The sequence below is a fragment of the Pagrus major genome, chromosome 16 (assembly GCF_040436345.1).
Source record: "Pagrus major chromosome 16, Pma_NU_1.0".
NCBI lineage: Eukaryota > Metazoa > Chordata > Actinopteri > Spariformes > Sparidae > Pagrus > Pagrus major.
The window spans coordinates 9972910-9989696 of record NC_133230.1 but is presented as its reverse complement, the minus strand read 5'-3'; the positions used below and the strand labels follow the sequence as shown (position 1 = coordinate 9989696).

At 40.5% G+C, this 16787-nt stretch overlaps 2 protein-coding genes and 1 long non-coding RNA gene across 4 annotated transcripts in view; 2 read left to right on the top strand and 1 right to left on the bottom strand.

Moving 5' to 3' along the window:
* The window catches only part of LOC141010125 (major histocompatibility complex class I-related gene protein-like), a 6279-nt gene extending 1123 nt beyond the window's left edge, over positions 1 to 5156 (top strand). Inside the window, exons 2-7 of one of the 2 annotated variants that reach the window (XM_073482956.1) lie at positions 952 to 1221; positions 2368 to 2646; positions 2955 to 3257; positions 3786 to 3887; positions 4055 to 4072; positions 4532 to 5156. In XM_073482956.1, coding sequence (XP_073339057.1) covers positions 952 to 1221; positions 2368 to 2646; positions 2955 to 3257; positions 3786 to 3887; positions 4055 to 4072; positions 4532 to 4599 — 1040 coding nt within the window. In that variant the 3' untranslated portion in view covers positions 4600 to 5156. The remainder of the gene's footprint in view (positions 1 to 951; positions 1222 to 2367; positions 2647 to 2954; positions 3258 to 3785; positions 3888 to 4054; positions 4073 to 4531) is intronic. The other variant, XM_073482957.1, reaches the window with a different exon arrangement.
* Positions 5157 to 7668: 2512 nt separating this feature from the next.
* Positions 7669 to 12503, bottom strand: LOC141010624 (major histocompatibility complex class I-related gene protein-like). The gene is made up of 6 exons (XM_073483675.1): positions 12451 to 12503; positions 11831 to 12109; positions 10631 to 10933; positions 10432 to 10533; positions 10203 to 10310; positions 7669 to 7948 (listed from the first exon to the last, which is right to left on the bottom strand). The coding sequence occupies exons 1-6, from the start codon at positions 12473 to 12475 to the stop codon at positions 7899 to 7901; spliced, it is 867 nt and encodes a 288-aa protein (XP_073339776.1). The 5' UTR covers positions 12476 to 12503; the 3' UTR covers positions 7669 to 7898.
* Positions 9578 to 10681, top strand: LOC141010625 (uncharacterized). The gene is made up of 3 exons (XR_012180194.1): positions 9578 to 9823; positions 10173 to 10320; positions 10462 to 10681. It is a non-coding gene; the product is annotated as an uncharacterized lncRNA (long non-coding RNA).
* Positions 12504 to 16787: the final 4284 nt, after the last annotated feature.

The following is a 16787-nucleotide window of genomic DNA, read 5'->3' as shown; positions in this document are numbered from 1 at the left end:
TTACATTTCCTGACCCCAGCTGTTTTATCCCCCATTGAAGCGCACTCTGCTGGACAAACTATGTCATTACACCAATTATAAATTAGCCCAAGCATGTTTTTCTGCATTATAGTTTTTAAATATAAGGTTTTCATATCGGTGCATATCGGACAATATATGAGACAATACTGATATATCTGTGATAGGCTAATATCGACCCATAAAATCAGCCTACCGATGAATCGGTGAGCCTCTACTATTTTGCACAATGTTCATTTTGTGTCCTTCAAGGAATTTAGATGGTAAAAAACTCCAAGGGGTCATGTAACTTAAAATGACCCTGCTTGTAGTGAATTATGAGAAACATGAGAAAACCCTGCCTGAATAAACTCAGTCCACTGCATACAATTTAAAGGTGTATTTACTCATTACTTTAATACAGTTATGAAAAGACAATTGTAGTAGGGAGAGAAGGAAGATAACTGGATAAAATGGAGTTGTAGAATTAGAAATGTCACAGTTATGGTTAAGGCGTCAACAATGTCCTTAGGGAGGTGTACATAGGTGTGTCGGGGCAGGGTGGTGCTCCCATTGAGCCATCCCCCCTGTTAAAAATGAACAAATCACCTACTGATTATCAGAGGAAAATAAGGTCCAGAACACTGTTTGAAGCTAGAAAGGTGGCAGGGTCCGCCACATATAAACAAATTAAAGCGGTATGAAATTGTGTTATCTACTGAGATCAGTTTATTCAGTCATGAAAATAAAGAGTTTGTTTATTTAATTTGTTTAGACAGAAAAAATTCAGTCAGTGAAGTTTTTTCTCCTCTGATAAAAATGTCTTCCCCAAAACTACATTTTTACTTCAAACTTCAAACACACCTACTGTATACTGAATACATCATATTTGTGATGAGTGATGATAATGTGTGTATATCTATACTGAATGTATAAACCTTGTTTGTCCTGCAGTGAAACACTCCCTGAAGCTTTTCTTTACTGGATCTACTGGACTCCCAAACTTACCAGATTTCATGACAGCTGTACTGGTTGATGACATTCTGGTGGGTTACTGCGACACCAACAAAAAGATCATAGAAACAAAACAGGACTGGGTGAAGAAATTATTTAAGAAAGAACCTCAGCACTTGGAGATGTACACTCGGCAGTGTGTTAAGGGGACTGCAATCTACTTCAGAAACACTATGGACAGTTTGAAGCAGCGCTACAATCAAAGTGGAGGTAAGTATGTACATTATATTTTCTTCTTTCTGCTAAACTACACGATATTAATATCATTAGCTTCTCTAAGCCAATAAAAGTTGTCATTGGAATATATACTCACAACCACTTTATTTGGTGCGCCTGTTTGACTGCTCTTAAGGTCGCGGTCACACATACAGCACCAGCAGGCGATTTTCATTCACCTGCATTCACATATGTCTTACCGCAGCCTTTCAGAGAACATGGAACTCTAACATTTCAAGAAAAAGTACAATGGGACACCACTAAAAGTCTGACTTGTAAAGACTTGAAAGACTTCATGAGAGTGTGGTTGTCTGACGTCACACAACAATGGCAGCACCCAAGGGCAAGGGGGTAGGATGCACTTCTAGAGTACAGTATTTGTGGGAGGCTCGTGGATGAAATATTGAGATACATTTCCAAATATAAAAGTGCCGTAAAACTGACATAAAACAAGGAGACTGCACTGCTCTTTACTTTTGGCGTCTTGCACCTGGAAAACTTTAAGGTCAGAAGTTGGAAGTTTCAACTTGTGTGGCCTGTCACTGGTAGTCTGTTCATACTGTTTGAATTTCCATTGAATTGACCATTTTTTCTCCACCTAATGCAGAGGAACCCAGTATCAAGCCACACCATGTATTAGAACTGCTGGTCCACCGTGTCACTGTCACCCTTTACCAAGACTAACTGAACTGATGTACAGAGCCCAAAAAATAAAAGTAAAGTGTAATAAAACGGTTTTCTTTATCATGACAGTTGGTATTGTGCTTAAGAGGTGCATATTCCCAGATTTCCCATATTGTCTAGATGCCTTTATTTACCAGTTAAGGATGAACTGAAAATGAGGGGGAGAGAGAAGAAAGAGAGGTTCTCCAGACTCCAACCAGCCAGCCTATGCCATGAGGTGACCAACACTGCTGTGACTTTATGTTCATAACAGTTTAATGTGCACAGAAACAAAACCACTTGGTTTACACCTAGGAATTTACAGACCAAAAGCTCACATAGTGACTTTTGAGCTAAGCAATAAAAAAATAGGTTTATGCAGTCTTTCATGCAATGGACAATATTTTTCAGACAAATGTTCCACTGGAGATTAAATCTGTATATAATGACTGATTTCAGACTCTGTCTCTGTCTCAGGTGTCCACATTTTACAGAGGATGAATGGCTGTGAGTGGGATGATGAGACCGGAGAGGTTGTTGGTTTTAATCAGTATGCTTATGATGGAGAAGACTTCATCTCATATGACCTGAAGACAGAGACATGGATCGCTCCAAAACCTCAGGGTGTCATCACCAAACTGAGATGGGATGCTGAGAAATATAGAATAAAAGAGAACGAGCATTACCTCACAGTGATTTTCCCTGAGTGGCTGAAGAAGTATTTGGATTATGGGAGGAGCTTTCTGCTGAGAACAGGTAGAATCACATGACCTGATGTAGTTTGATGGACACAATCATGTTCATACAGTCTGCTCAGACTGAACTGCTGTTGTGTTATCACTGCAGTCAGTCTGACATTACATTGTTTTCTCTGTTTATTTTCTGTAGCTCTAAGATTCAATGTTGTCCTAACCAATCAGTAGACACTGACATTTTGGCTGTTCTGAAATTTCTTTCCATCGATGCTCAGACTGTGATAGCCAGTGTGCACTTAGCATGAGTGAAGTAAGTTTGCTCAGTCTCAGTGTTTCAAACTAGAAATAGTTTCATTGAACTCTCTCCAGAGCTTCCCTCAGTGTCTCTCCTCCAGAAGACTCCCTCCTCTCCAGTCAGCTGCCACGCTACAGGTTTCTACCCTGACAGAGCCTCACTCGTCTGGAGGAAAGATGGAGAGGAGCTTCATGAGGAGGTGGACCACGGAGAGATCCTCCCCAACCACGATGGAACCTTCCAGATGAGTGTTGACCTGAACCTTTCATCAGTCACACCTGAAGACTGGACGAGGTACGACTGTGTGTTTCAGCTCTATGGTGTGAAGGAGGACATCATCACCAAACTGGAGAAAGCAGTGATCAGGACCAACGAAGGTGAGAAACGCTCATTTAACTTTGTTTTTAATGCTGGATAGCCTCGGTTTGGCTTTCTTGTCAGTTTATATAAGGTACATTCAAGTACAAATACAATCAAGATAATAATTCTATATGTGTTCCTAGTTTTGATATCTTGAGTATTGATCTACAATGTAGAAAATAATCAAAATGAAGAAAAATCATTGAATGAGAAGGTGTGTCCAAACTTTTGACTGGTACTGTATATTCTCTGTGAAGTCAACATGGCCTCAGTCACAATTCCAACAGATTCAAATCTACTGATATTTTTTACTGGGATCCAGTGATAGTCAAAGGTTTCAGTTGATCAGGAGATGTATCCGTACTTTTGCACAAACATCAGTAGCTGCTGTCACATTATACTGTATAAATACCCCTCAGACAACAAATATCTCGTTTAAATGGGTAAAATCATGATGAAAACTGTATGTGTGATGAAGAGTTGGATGCATTTACATCTGTTCTATCCTGCACATGTTTTTCTTTCTTTTCTTTTCTGCTGAGCAGAGGAGCCAAGTAAAGACACCGGCCTGATTATTGTCGTGGTGGTTCTTCTTGCTGTCGTCCTGATCGCTGCTACTGGATTTACTGTTTACAAAAAGAAAAAAGGTGAGGAACTCAAAGGTGCAACATTTAATAGCACCAACATCTGCAGCAACTAACAGTAGCAGACTTATTTGTCAGTTTATACAAGAGAGAGAGAGAGAGATGATATTCAGTGGGGAAAATAAGACACAAGATGTTCTGAAATGATTTGTATTTTCTTCTTATTTCAGCCATTTTCCCTCCAACATGTAAGTCCATTTCTTTTTATTCTATAGTCTCTGATCTGATCGCACTGTAGATTAAAAAGCTCTTCAGTGGGAGCCATGTGAGAAATTCAAGAATTTTTCTGGCCAGCTGGTCTTCTTTCCCCAACCCTGGCATTATATAGGCTGTAATAACTAATTACCTTAATAATCTTACTGAAGAACAAAATTATTTTGTTAATCTTAGGGTTATGGTGTTAGAGTGCCACCGCAGTTTTGACTATTTCCAAACTTTAACGAGTCAGTGCACAACGTTCAGAGAAGATTGCACTGCATCCTTAAAAAAATCGTCATCAGGTTCAAATGGGTAAAAAAGCCTTTTAATTTGATCGTTTTCTTACAGACTAACCAGATACTTACAGATACATCATTTCAGTATTATAAGCTATAAGGCATATTTTATTTTATGTCATTTGGCCACTCAGCTCAATACTTCCTCTCCAGGTGAACATGGCTCTAAAGAAGAAAAGGAAAGGATGGAGGAGGGAGAAGGAAGCTCTCTGAGAGACTGAATACAGAAACGTGACTGACAAACCCACCGCCCTGCTCACAGGGACGTCATGTGGAACAACCAATACAATGACAAGAAAACAAAATGCCTTTTGGTGTTCAAATCATGAATAAATAACAAAGTACAAAACAAATGTTATTTAATCGGTGATAGCAGCTTTTGTTGAAATCACAAACAAGAATGTTAAACCTGGTTTATAATAAGGAAAAAACTATAATTTTCTATACAACAATATTTTACAGTAATTTACAATATGTTCTGTTATTGCATGATGGACTATGTCTTTTCTATTCAAACTCTCAGTGCATCACTATAATATTCTTCTAACTATGGCTACAGAAATATCAGAATTAGAATATATTAGAATACATATTTTTGATTCACTACAAGAAGCTGAAAAAGCTGAAAGCAAAGTTACTTTTTCTGTTTCTTTTCTGTTGAATTTCTGTGAATACCGAATGTATATAAAGTCTGATTCACTTGCACTCCTTCATTTCTTTTGTACTGATGTTTGTTTTTTAATAAAAAGCTCCGGCTCTTTATGTAAATACATGTTAATCCTCTATCTGTGTCTGTAGTTACTGTGACATGAATAGGACCTGAGAATTTCCACATTCATCTCATACTGCTGGTTTGATTCACAAGGCTGAAGGTAATCCTTTAAAAGAAAAACACGAGTACAGACAACACACATTAATAGTAACATTTGCTGTGTTGAGACTTGATTCACCTCCTGTGACCCTGCGTCCTCATAAGGGACATGACATTTTGGGTTTTCTGCACTTTACACTTCATTCTGCTTTACTTAGACCTGTTGTTCTCATTCTTGGACACCTGTTTCTGCCATCTAGTGGTTGAAAACACACAATACATTAATGTGTTTAAAAGCAAACCCAGCCGGTTCAGTTGAGGTTGTAATGGGCATATTGCTCAGCTCTGTGAGGTTGGGTGTGGGGAGACCAATCATCCTGGCAGCTGTGTTGGTTATGTGTGTGAGTTTGTCCTGGTTTTATCCAGGTACAACAGCAGGAGGAGATGGGGGGCAACATGTAGTCCTTTCAGTTTTTGGATGGGGTCGCTGGTTAGGACTGCTTGGGAAGATCTGAGAAGAAATCAACAGTTTGCAGGAGATTAAATGATGTTTGCACATAGAACAAATGAGTCTATATTGATTTTTATGTTTTTATCCTCATATGATACACCTACAGGGCATATTTCTCTGTCAAGAGCAGACAGATTGTTTAATGCATTTTTAGGTATAAACTCCAAAGAGTGTGTAATCATGTTAATGTTTGAATGCTCCGCTATGTTCACCAGCGAGTCTCTAACTGTGTTAAGAGTTTAATCATTTCTCATTCAAGAGTCTAGTAATATAATTTTCCATTACAGGGATGAGTTTTATAACCAGAGGAAATAATCTCACCTGATGGGAGGGAATGTGCTGTAATGGGGCGTTCAGATGATATGGGGGCTTTTACAAGCAACTGGAATCAGATCTGCCCTGAATGAGCTGCATATTTTTTAAATTTGGGGAAAACCGGAGCACCCGGAGAAAACCCACGCAGACACGGGGAGAATGAGCAACTTCACACGGACAGAAAGAGGACCGAAAAAACCCAGTACCCTCTGCTGTGAAGCCACAGTGTTAACCCCTGAGCCACCGTGCTGCCCTCTGAAGATCTATGTGGGTTTTCACAGCACAACTCCCCAGAGGCTCAGAAAATCCTGCTAAAGAAACCCTACACAGAACTTCACTTTACACATCCCTAATCCTCATCAGCGCAGGTAACACTGCAGCTGAAGGTCTTCATCCATGAGAAGATGAGTCGGAAGCAATTCTTATTCTTTGCTTCACATTGGTGACTTTATTATGTTATACAGTAAAACAAGCCCATCGTCCCCACATGAGGACATCTTTTTTTTCTTCTAAATCTACTTCCCGTTCAAAAATGACACTTCCGCAGACCTGTTCTTAATGACTGTTATTTCAATAGACCAGAATTATACACACACCATTCAGATCATTCAAAGAAAACATTAAAACACCTTTAATGTGAAAAATACCATTAGACTTTATTAATGCAAGAGCAACAGGCAATATGCAGAACAGTAATGAATGGAATGAGATTATTATAACCACAAGGAGAACTTAGTAAATACAAGTTAGAGGACAAAACCCAGTAACATAAATATCAGTGGTAAGAAATAAATACATTAATGACAATTTAGTCTTGAAACAGTAATACAGAAATTAAAACCCAGAAAGTACAAAAGAACGATAACAAGTGATGTCATATATGTTCAGAAGAAACATTTTAAAAACAGACAGCAGGTGAACAATGTCTCCACACAGCAAACGTTACTATTAAGTACTGAACTTCCCTTTTAGCTCTACAGTTTTAGGGATTACATTCACCCTCATGTACCAGCAACATGTCATCAATGATTTTGTCCCTTCTTTATAGCTCCACAGTTTGGAGCCCATTGATTTAATCTCAGTGATTTAAGAGAAAACTCTTTTCTTGACTTGTTTCATTAAAAAGCAAAAGAACAAGAGTAATGAGACAGTGCAGAATTATTCAGACATTCAATCTTTTCAGCGTTTACAAAAACTCAACAGAGAGGAAAAACATATATTCTTCAAATTCTTGTAGTTATTCTAAAAATGTAAAGTGTAAAAAAGTGCAAAAGTATTTATAGTATTTACATATTTTGAAGTAAACATGGTGCTGGTAGGTGTGGCTTGTCTAGACGGACAAACCCAAAAATAGCTCCACAACTATGAGGTCAATATACAGTACATGATCTTGGTCTCAGTGGATAGTTAAGGGCTCAGAGAATGTATCCCCATGTACATTTTAATCACCACCTATAACTTATTCTAGATCAGACAGTAGATAACACCATGATAGCGATGATCCTTTGCACAGAGATGCCACTGAAATCATTCAGCAGCTCCTCGACTACAACTGAACCAAAGTAGATAGAAATACCACAGAGCACATATATCTTACAAAGGTTTCAGTTTGGACAGAACCAGTCAAACTTGGATTCCTTAAAGTACCCAGTGTGTGTAAAATATTTCTTTTATCTGCTTGAAAGGGAATCAGGCTATACAATACAATTGTCACGGCCCTGTTTGTAATACTGTATATAATACCACTAAACACCCGTTAGATGGCAGCAAAAGACACGTATGAAATAGAGGCTGAGAGTTTCACAGCTGCCCGACCCAAAGCACTGGTATCTGATGACCCGGGAATGAGACTCAACAATCGACTATGTTTCTCCAGAATCGCGTCAAGTTTCTTCATTCAGTTTGTCAGAGAGCTCAGAGCTGTTGTCAGGAGCTGTAAGGAAAAACACACTGTTAGTCCACTTATCCTGCACTGACATGCCTTTAAGAAACAACTACAACCTGCTGACATTTATTGTCAGCCTCCCTTGGAGAGATTTTCAGTTCTTTGTTATAGTGTGTATAGTATTGTTAAGCCGCCAACTTTTAGGAGAGTTTTTGTTTCTTTAATGTTTTTTCTAGTAGTGGTTTAAGTTAATGTTTTGAAGCCTTTTGATTTTCCTCCTTAGGAGTGTTTTTTGTTAACTTCAGTTTAGCCAAGTTCTCCCTTCTGGGAGACTCATTTAGGTTAGTTTTCACAGCCTTTTTGTTTTGGACCACTCTGTCGAGAGGTTTTTGACTCCAATAAAATCTGCTCACTGACACCTCAGCTTCTGAGTCCTGATTTGAGTTCCGTCCTGACAGTACACTTTGGCCAGTATGGACTCAGCAGTGGGCCACGTTACACGCTCAGGAAGCCCGCATCTCCCGTCAGGAGGAGTTCCAGACGGCGATGGTGGCTCGGCTAGGTCAGCTTTCGTCCCAGGTGAGGGAGCTGGCGGACCACCTGCGGCAGACAGCCCGGCCACCCGTGGCGCCGGAGTCTCCAGCAGCTGCAGCGGCTCCGACCCAGGGCGCTCCCATGACCGGGATGGGAATCAAGTTGGCCCCCCCGGAGCGTTTCTCTGGGGAACCAGGACAATGCAGGGCTTTTCTTATTGACTGTTTGATACACTTTGAACAGCTCCCGCATGCTTTCATCACAGACAGGTCAAAATTAACATTCATGATTTCCCACTTGACAGGGAGAGCCAGAGCTTGGGCCACCGCTGAGTGGGCTCGTGACTCTCCGCTCTGCTCATCCTTCACAGACTTTAAAACTGCCCTCATGAGGACTTTTGACCCAGTGTCTACAGACAGGGAAAAGGCCAGGGAGCTGAGCAGACTGACACAGGGCAGGGACTCGGTGTGCGACTACGCCATCCGCTTTCGCACCCTGGCGGTGGAGAGTGGGTGGAATAACGCCGCCCTGTACGACGTGTTCCTGAAGGGGCTGGTGGCTCACATCCAGCAGCTGCTGCTGCTGCCACTGGATCTGCCTGCAGACCTGGATTCACTCATTTCGCTTGCCATCCGGACAGACAACCGGGTTCGTGAGCTCCGGCAACCGCGGAGCAGTGGTTCGACGTCGGAGAGGTCTCCACGTTCCCCAGCCCCGGGTGGGCAGGCTCCCCGTTATTCGCCGCCTGAGCACTGTCTTCCCTCCCCCACCGCTAGGGAAGAGGAGCTCATGCAGCTTGGCAGGACACGGCTGACACCGGAGGAGCGATGACAACGCCAGCAGGAGGGCAGCTGCTTTTACTGCGGCAAATCTAATCACCTCGTCGCCGCCTGTCCGGCCAAAAAACCCCGGGAGGTGAGTCAACCCCCAGCCACAGACCTCGCTCCGTGCAGCCTGACGCCAGTTAAGGTAACACACCATGCCACCACTATTGAAATTGAGGCACTAATAGATTCCGGGGCCGATGAGAGCTTAATTGACTGGGGTTTGGCGGAGACATTGGGGTAAAAATCGGAACCCCTGGTCAGCCCCATCAGAGCCAGAGCCCTCAACAGCAAAGAACTATTCATGATCACTCACACTACAAAACCACTGGAACTGCAGATCCAGGAGCATAGGGAACTCCTGAACTTATATTTATTTGAATCACTCTCTCAGACTCTAGTCCTGGGTAATCCCTGGTTATGTCAACACAACCCCCACGTAAACTGGAAAACAGGGGCAATCATGGGATGCTCACTGACACCTCAGCTTCTGAGTCCTGATTTGAGTTCCGGCCTGACACCTGCAGCAGCCAACCCCAACAGCTTCAGCCTAAACAGCAGCACGGTGATGTAACCTGTCTTTGATGATGTCATCTTTTCTTTTATGATTATTAATAATAATTAATATAATTAAAATCCACAATCCATGTATGTAAATTCAATGATGTGTTATTGCTGTCACACAAATATCTAATTCATTCATGAATTTGTTAATAATATTTTCTGGGATTAGTTCCACATTATGTCAAACAGTCATTGTTTTTTTCCAGAAGAGATATCAGTGACGATGGGAAAATGATTATAGAGCTTCAGATCAACTGTTTTATTCGCTGACGATAAAATTGATCTATTATCAGTTTCCATTTACTGTATTTTCCTAAAACAAATCCTGACACAAGTGCATGTCACACCAGATAAAATAGAATAAAACAAGGTCTACTCACAACATGGAGGGCATCTGGCTGAAACAAGAAGAGGTCTGTCTGTTCGGGACACGGTCCGCCCGTCGAGTGCAGCAGCTTGAGCCATGACGTCGTGCTGGAGACCGGTATCTGTGAAGAGGTGGGCACAACAGTCTCTGATTTCCTGGCAACTGATGCTTGTTTCAATTTTTCAACTGAAACTCAAAGACTGAAATCAAAGTAGTGAAATCTTTCCCTTTTTCTCTCTCACCTTTCTTCTTTTTGTAAATGATGAATCCAGCAGCACCGATGAGAATGAGAGCAAGAACAACCACTGAAGCAGTGACGAGGACGGTCATGTAACTGGGCTTCACTGTTGAATACAATAATAGTTTATTTTTACTGTTTTTGTTTTTTTCAACATGAATTCCCATGCACTCCCCTTCAGCACCCTCTGGTCTCACTCTTACCCCAGTTGGTCCTGATCCGATCTTTCTCCAGTTTGGTGATGATGTCCTCCTTCACACCAGAGAACTGAAACACACAGTCGTACCTCGTCCAGTCTTCAGGTGTGACTGATGAAAGGTTCAGGTCAACACTCATCTGGAAGGTTCCATCGTGGTTGGGGAGGATCTCTCCGTGGTCCACCTCCTCATGAAGCTCCTCTCCATCTTTCCTCCAGACGAGTGCGGCTCTGTGAGGGTAGAAACCTGTAGCGTGGCAGCTGACTGGAGAGGAGGGAGTCTTCTGGAGGAGAGACACTGAGGGAAGCTCTGGAGAGTAAAGAGAGAGATATTAAAGAGGAGAGAGAGGAAAAGAAACAAGGTAAAAGAAAGATGAAGAAATTAAATTTGGAATCAATAACAGAAGGTGTGAAAGTGCTTCCAAGCAAATGTTGAACAAATGTATTGGACACATTTTCTTCCTCAAGAACCATCTGCAAACATTTTAAAATATTAAAAATGATGCATCATATACATCCTTTTTTACTTGCTAGCAGGCTTCGTCTGCACTGACTATTTTGTTACAATACTATGTTTCTTGGCACATCACTGCTGCAAACTGTTGATCAGGGGAATAGTGTGAAACCAGCAGCATGATGTGAATCATGTCGCCCACATGTGCTTGTGACAGTTTGTAATAGTGTCGGCCGACTAAATATTGATTTTCAAAAAAGCAGAAGGACAGTGTTGATGGTGGGCAAGTAATGTGATCTATGTATCCAGACCACAGTGTAATAATGACAGGGTACATAACAACACATCTGCTACACAGCCTCCACATGATCTGTATACAGACAGAGGAGGGAGCTACACCACCACTAAAGACACTCACTACAGTCAGAGAAGAACAATGTCTGTCTGTTCTCATGATTCACAGTAAGGTCGTCAATCACAGTGTCAATGTTCAGGGGAAATATTTATATTTTAAAACACTGAAACTGTAAAATCACTTTTCTTAAACTAACTGTGGCATCACAGTCTGAGCTTTGATGGTGAGTAATGTCACCCAAAGATGTCTGTGATTGGTCAGGACTAAAACAAATGTAACCACTACAAAAAAAGGTGATGTCAGACAGGTTGGATTAGTAATAAAATGACAGTTCAGTCTGAGCAGCCTATATGAAGATCACTGTGTCTAATAAACTACATCAGGTCAGGTGATTCTACCTGTTCTTAGCAGAGAGCTCCCCCCATATTTCATAAACGTCTTCAGCCGCTCAGGAAAAATATGAGTAAAAGACGTCTTATAGAATTCTCTTAAATTTTTATCAGCGTCCCATATCAGTTTGGCGATGACAGTCTCAGGTCTCAGAGCGATCCATTTAAATGTATTCAGATCCAATACCAAGAGGTCTTCTCCATCATAACCATACTGAGCGAAACCTTTGACCTCTCCAGTCTCATCATCCCACTCACAGCCATGCACCGTCTGTAAAACATGGACACCTGAGACAGAGACAGAGACTGTAATTAACACTGATTCACAGATGAAACATTTCATGCGTTCATGAATCATCAGATTATTATCAGTAGTTTGTGTTTAACAGCTTCAGCAACAAGTCTAACTAGCAGCTGATTAATGTTGACATGATGAATGACAGGTAGTGGCTGGACCGCTGAAGACAAACTGATATGATGGTTTGCTTTACATGAATCTCTATTTCAGGTTATGTGTAAAATGATGTTAGAGGTTGAACTGATTGGTATCTTGAGGCCCTGGGTCACTTTACAACTAAGATGCAGAACAGTAAAAAGTTAAACAGGCTGTAACATGTTACATACTGTACCTTCACTTTGGTTGGAGAGAGGCATCAAACTGTTAGTCAAGGCTTTGAAGAAGTTTGGCAAAACATGGAAACACTTTCGTCTGTCCCGCTCCAACCGCTCAGGAAACTTTATGAAGAATAATTTAGCAATCTCATGTTTTAGATCCACCCTTTTGTTGCCGTCACAGTACTCAATCAGAAGTTCATCAACTTCTACTGTTGCCACAAATTCTGGGAGGTTTGGGATTCCAGTTGATGAAGTTATGAAATACCTCACGGAGTGTAGCACTGCAGGACAAACAAAGGAGCTTATAAATAACACTAATCATAAATATGATGCTGAGTGGAAATATAAATATGATATGAAGTGTGTGTGTTTGCTGTGAAGGAACACAATGCAAAAGTTTTAAATGTAATGTGCAGGACAAACAGCCTCCATTCAGTATGAATACACATTCAGAAATATGATGAAATCAGTATGATTCAGTTAAAACAGTCTGATCAAGTTGAAGCAGGTGTGTAGCCAGTAATGGGCCACCCAGCCAAGTTTGATCAAAATACATTTTATCACAGAAAATACAAAAATTCATGTAGTAAACACATTGCTTTTCAGTCGATGTAACGTTACTGCCACAACAATGGCTCAGACAATGAACCGTGATGCCATGGACTATTCATTTATCGAGACGAATCAGGACCATCTAAAAGTCGTTTTTGGATTAATCAACATTATTGAGCTCAGATGTTCAGTGAGCTGCTGGAGTCAGCAGCCTCTTTGCTGTTGTGCAAGATCAAAGCTGAAGTCCTTGAACCAGGCAGCTATTACGCCCTGATGGCAGACGAATATAAGGACGAGACAAAGTGTGAACTTGTAACTGTTAGTGTGAGATATGTTCACGCAGGGAAAATAAAAGAACGGACAATCAGGTTCATGGACACAAGTGTTTCAGAGAAGATATTACAGGTGTCTGAACCACTGCAACTTGACCCATCTCTGTGCGTTGGCTTCAGTTTTGATTGCGCCTCTGTTGTGTCAGGAAACTGGGAGGTGTGCATGTAATTCTCAAACAATCTTCTCCTCAAGCCGTGAATGTCCACTGAAACTCTCACAGACTGAATTTGGGACTCTGTGCAGCGTCTCTCAGCACGTTAGCACATTCTTTGATACAGTGAACAATATACACAGTTTCATGACAGGCAGCAGCAGCAGACACGCAGGGTACTCGATACCATATTACTCGATGTAATATTACAAGTGTTTGCAGAGTGTGTTGAAAGCAGCGGTCAAACAAAGGTTGAGGCTCAGTCCCTGCTCCAACAAATACAAACAAAATTGTTTAGATTTGTACTCGTCACATTTGGGGAATTATTTAAGTTGAACGATTTTGACACATTATCAGTTTCTGAGTGCACTGACCTAGTTGAGGGACTAAAAGAGAGCCATGCTCGGTTTAGAGACAATTCAGAGTGTGATTTTGAAAAAGTTATGAAGCCAACAGAACAGCTGATGAAATCAAGAGCTGCGACCAGAGAGAGAAGGCTTGATGGATCTGTGCCCACAACTAGTTTCGGAAAAGCAACAAATGTGTGAAATAATGACCTCAAACACATCTGGAATGATATCATTGACAGGCAGCTGACAGCTGGCCACTTGTTTCCAGGAGGATCAGTACAGTCAAAGACATTTACACAGAAGGAGTCTCTGTGGACCCGTGTGATCACTATCTCATCTCGGTTCAGGATGCTGAATTAACAGCACTATTCATCGAGCAACTGCGTCGGAAAGTACCCAGTGGGCGTGTCCTCATGTGGACTGGCCTCAATCGTAGGCTATGTGATGCATAAACACTGATTCATTTAAATATGAATCAATATAAATGCATTGCCCCTGATGTGAAGAAAATACACTATTATATGTTACTATTAACTAATGCTTTATCACTCTGAAAAACTGCATCCTTCAGTACTAATGAATTAACAGTTAAAATGTTAAAAATAAATAGTGTTTTATTTACTATACTTTTCTCAAATACAAGACAGGCAGCTGACAATTATTTAAGCCAATTCTGAGGGATATATCACCAATACAACATCAATATATCATTAATACAACATCAATAGACATTAATACAATCAGGAAATAGTTCAATATAATATTGATAGTATCATTCATGATTTCATCAAAAAACCACAAGAGGAAATTCTAGTTTTTTTCTTGTGCACCTAATTTTGCACTGACTCATCCAAAGTACAGTTTCTTGTTACGCCACTGGAAGTGAAACTAAACTCGGAGGAAAGAGTCAAGTGGACTGTGAAGTTTAAAGAGTTTAAAGATTTAAAATGTGATCTTACCTGGTGATGAAACGTGACAGAAGAGAAGCAACAACAATAACGTTCTCATCTTGATTTGATGAAGACGAGTGAGTGAAGGACCGAGCTGGATCAACTGTTTCCTGTTATTTTACCCTCGCAGAGAGAAGTGAGAGTGATTCTGTCCTGAGAATAAAAATAGTCCAGACCGCCTACCAGGAGCGGTTTGTCATGTGGGCAGTGTGGGCAGCCACAAAAAAAAGGGTTAGGGTTAGTGGATAGGTTCAGCTCTCCCTACTGGAGGAGGGGGTCGGTGAAGCAGGGGATTCAGAATCAGAATCAAAAATTCCTTTATTAGTCCCGCAAACGGAGAAATTTGTGCATCACAGCAGCCAAAGGACAGTTCAATATAACAAGCAATAATAATAGTAAAAAATAAACAATATAATAAAAAGGTAAGAAATAGAAATAGAATTGAATATATTGTATTGTTATTAATAAATAATAAATAGGAGTATGAAAATCACCCAGTTAGTGCAAACCACAATTAGAACTGAGTTATGTATACATTCATATAAGATTCATCTAAAAGTGCATAACCAAGGAAATTAGTAGGCTAAAGACAATCACATCAGGAATTGCTTCCAAATAAAGCACATTTCAGTCATAATAATATTGTGAATATTAGTTTAATAAAAAGTTATTCTTTCGGGCTGAAGGTGAGGTTCGCCCAGGGTGTCATGCAGGCTAGGACCGCCACTGCCGCCTACAAGTGATCCAGTCCTCACCAAGACCGCTCACATCCAGTAAAGTTTAACAGTGTCATCAGCTTTTCCAGTGAACTCCCTCACTTCCTTCCTTTTTCACATAACTATGATGATTAACACCAAAAAACAGATCAAAATAGCTTCAAGTCAGAGGTTGAGTCTGACTAAGCCTGTCTTTGAGTTTAAGTGAGTGACACTTGATGGTAAGACTTGCATTCATGCTGGTATCTTTTAAAAGTGAATTAGTTATAAATCACCCTCATGAATGAACCATACATCAATAATTGTCTAATTTTACACATTAACCATGATGGTAAAGATACAGAAAAATAGAAATTCATGGCAAAACATAGTATCCTGTCAATATTTTAGAGACTCCTCAATTTCACACAAATCATGTTAAAGAGAAGCTCGTGTCAAGTCAAGCTCCTCCACAGGTCACACTCTTTGTTTTGTGGTTAAACTGTGTTTAACAGTGAATCAGCTGAATTGAGCCACTTTTTGGTAAATGATTCTAAAGACCATCTAATAATCTCTGCAGGAGATCTAATGATATTTTACTCATTCCCATGGTTCTCTTAAATATCTATTTAATGTAAAAATGTGACAAAGCCATTCCTGTATAGTTGGGGAGTAAGAATACCTTAAGGTTTGACCTGTTATCAGGTCCTTTAAACGGCACTAAGGGCTGTAGCCGTGCGTAATGGCTGTGCCACATGATACATACACATGAATTATAGTGCAATTACCATGTAGATGTTAGTGGAGCACCAAACAGTCAGGAATCACACAGAAACAGGTGATATTGATTATTTAGGTTATTATATAGTAACATTTAATCATTTTCTCTCAGGGTACCTCTGTATTTAAGTCATTTCTATTATTGTTGTATGTTGCTTGTACATTTAATTTGTGTTAACCGTCAGCTCAAATCACTACTGTGAATAAACATGTTTCAACATGTATCTCACTCTGAGTCTCTCAGTGTCAGTTTGTTTCTCTTTCTTTCTAAACGTATCTTATGACCTCCTCAGAGGTGAAGCGTTACAGGACATCAGTCAGTCAGCTTTTTAGTTGTCAGAAGGCTCCTTTAACAGAGATACTGGCTCACTGTTTAATCTCTAACGTCAGTGTTCATGCTAAGCTAAGCTAACCTTGTCTGGGAGCTAACTCTGCTCAGAGTGAACATTGATATCAATCTCCTCATTCAAATCCTCTGAGAATACTGAATGTTCAGGTAATATATTGAAGTGTCGTCACAAATGAGCATGTGGACCAAAC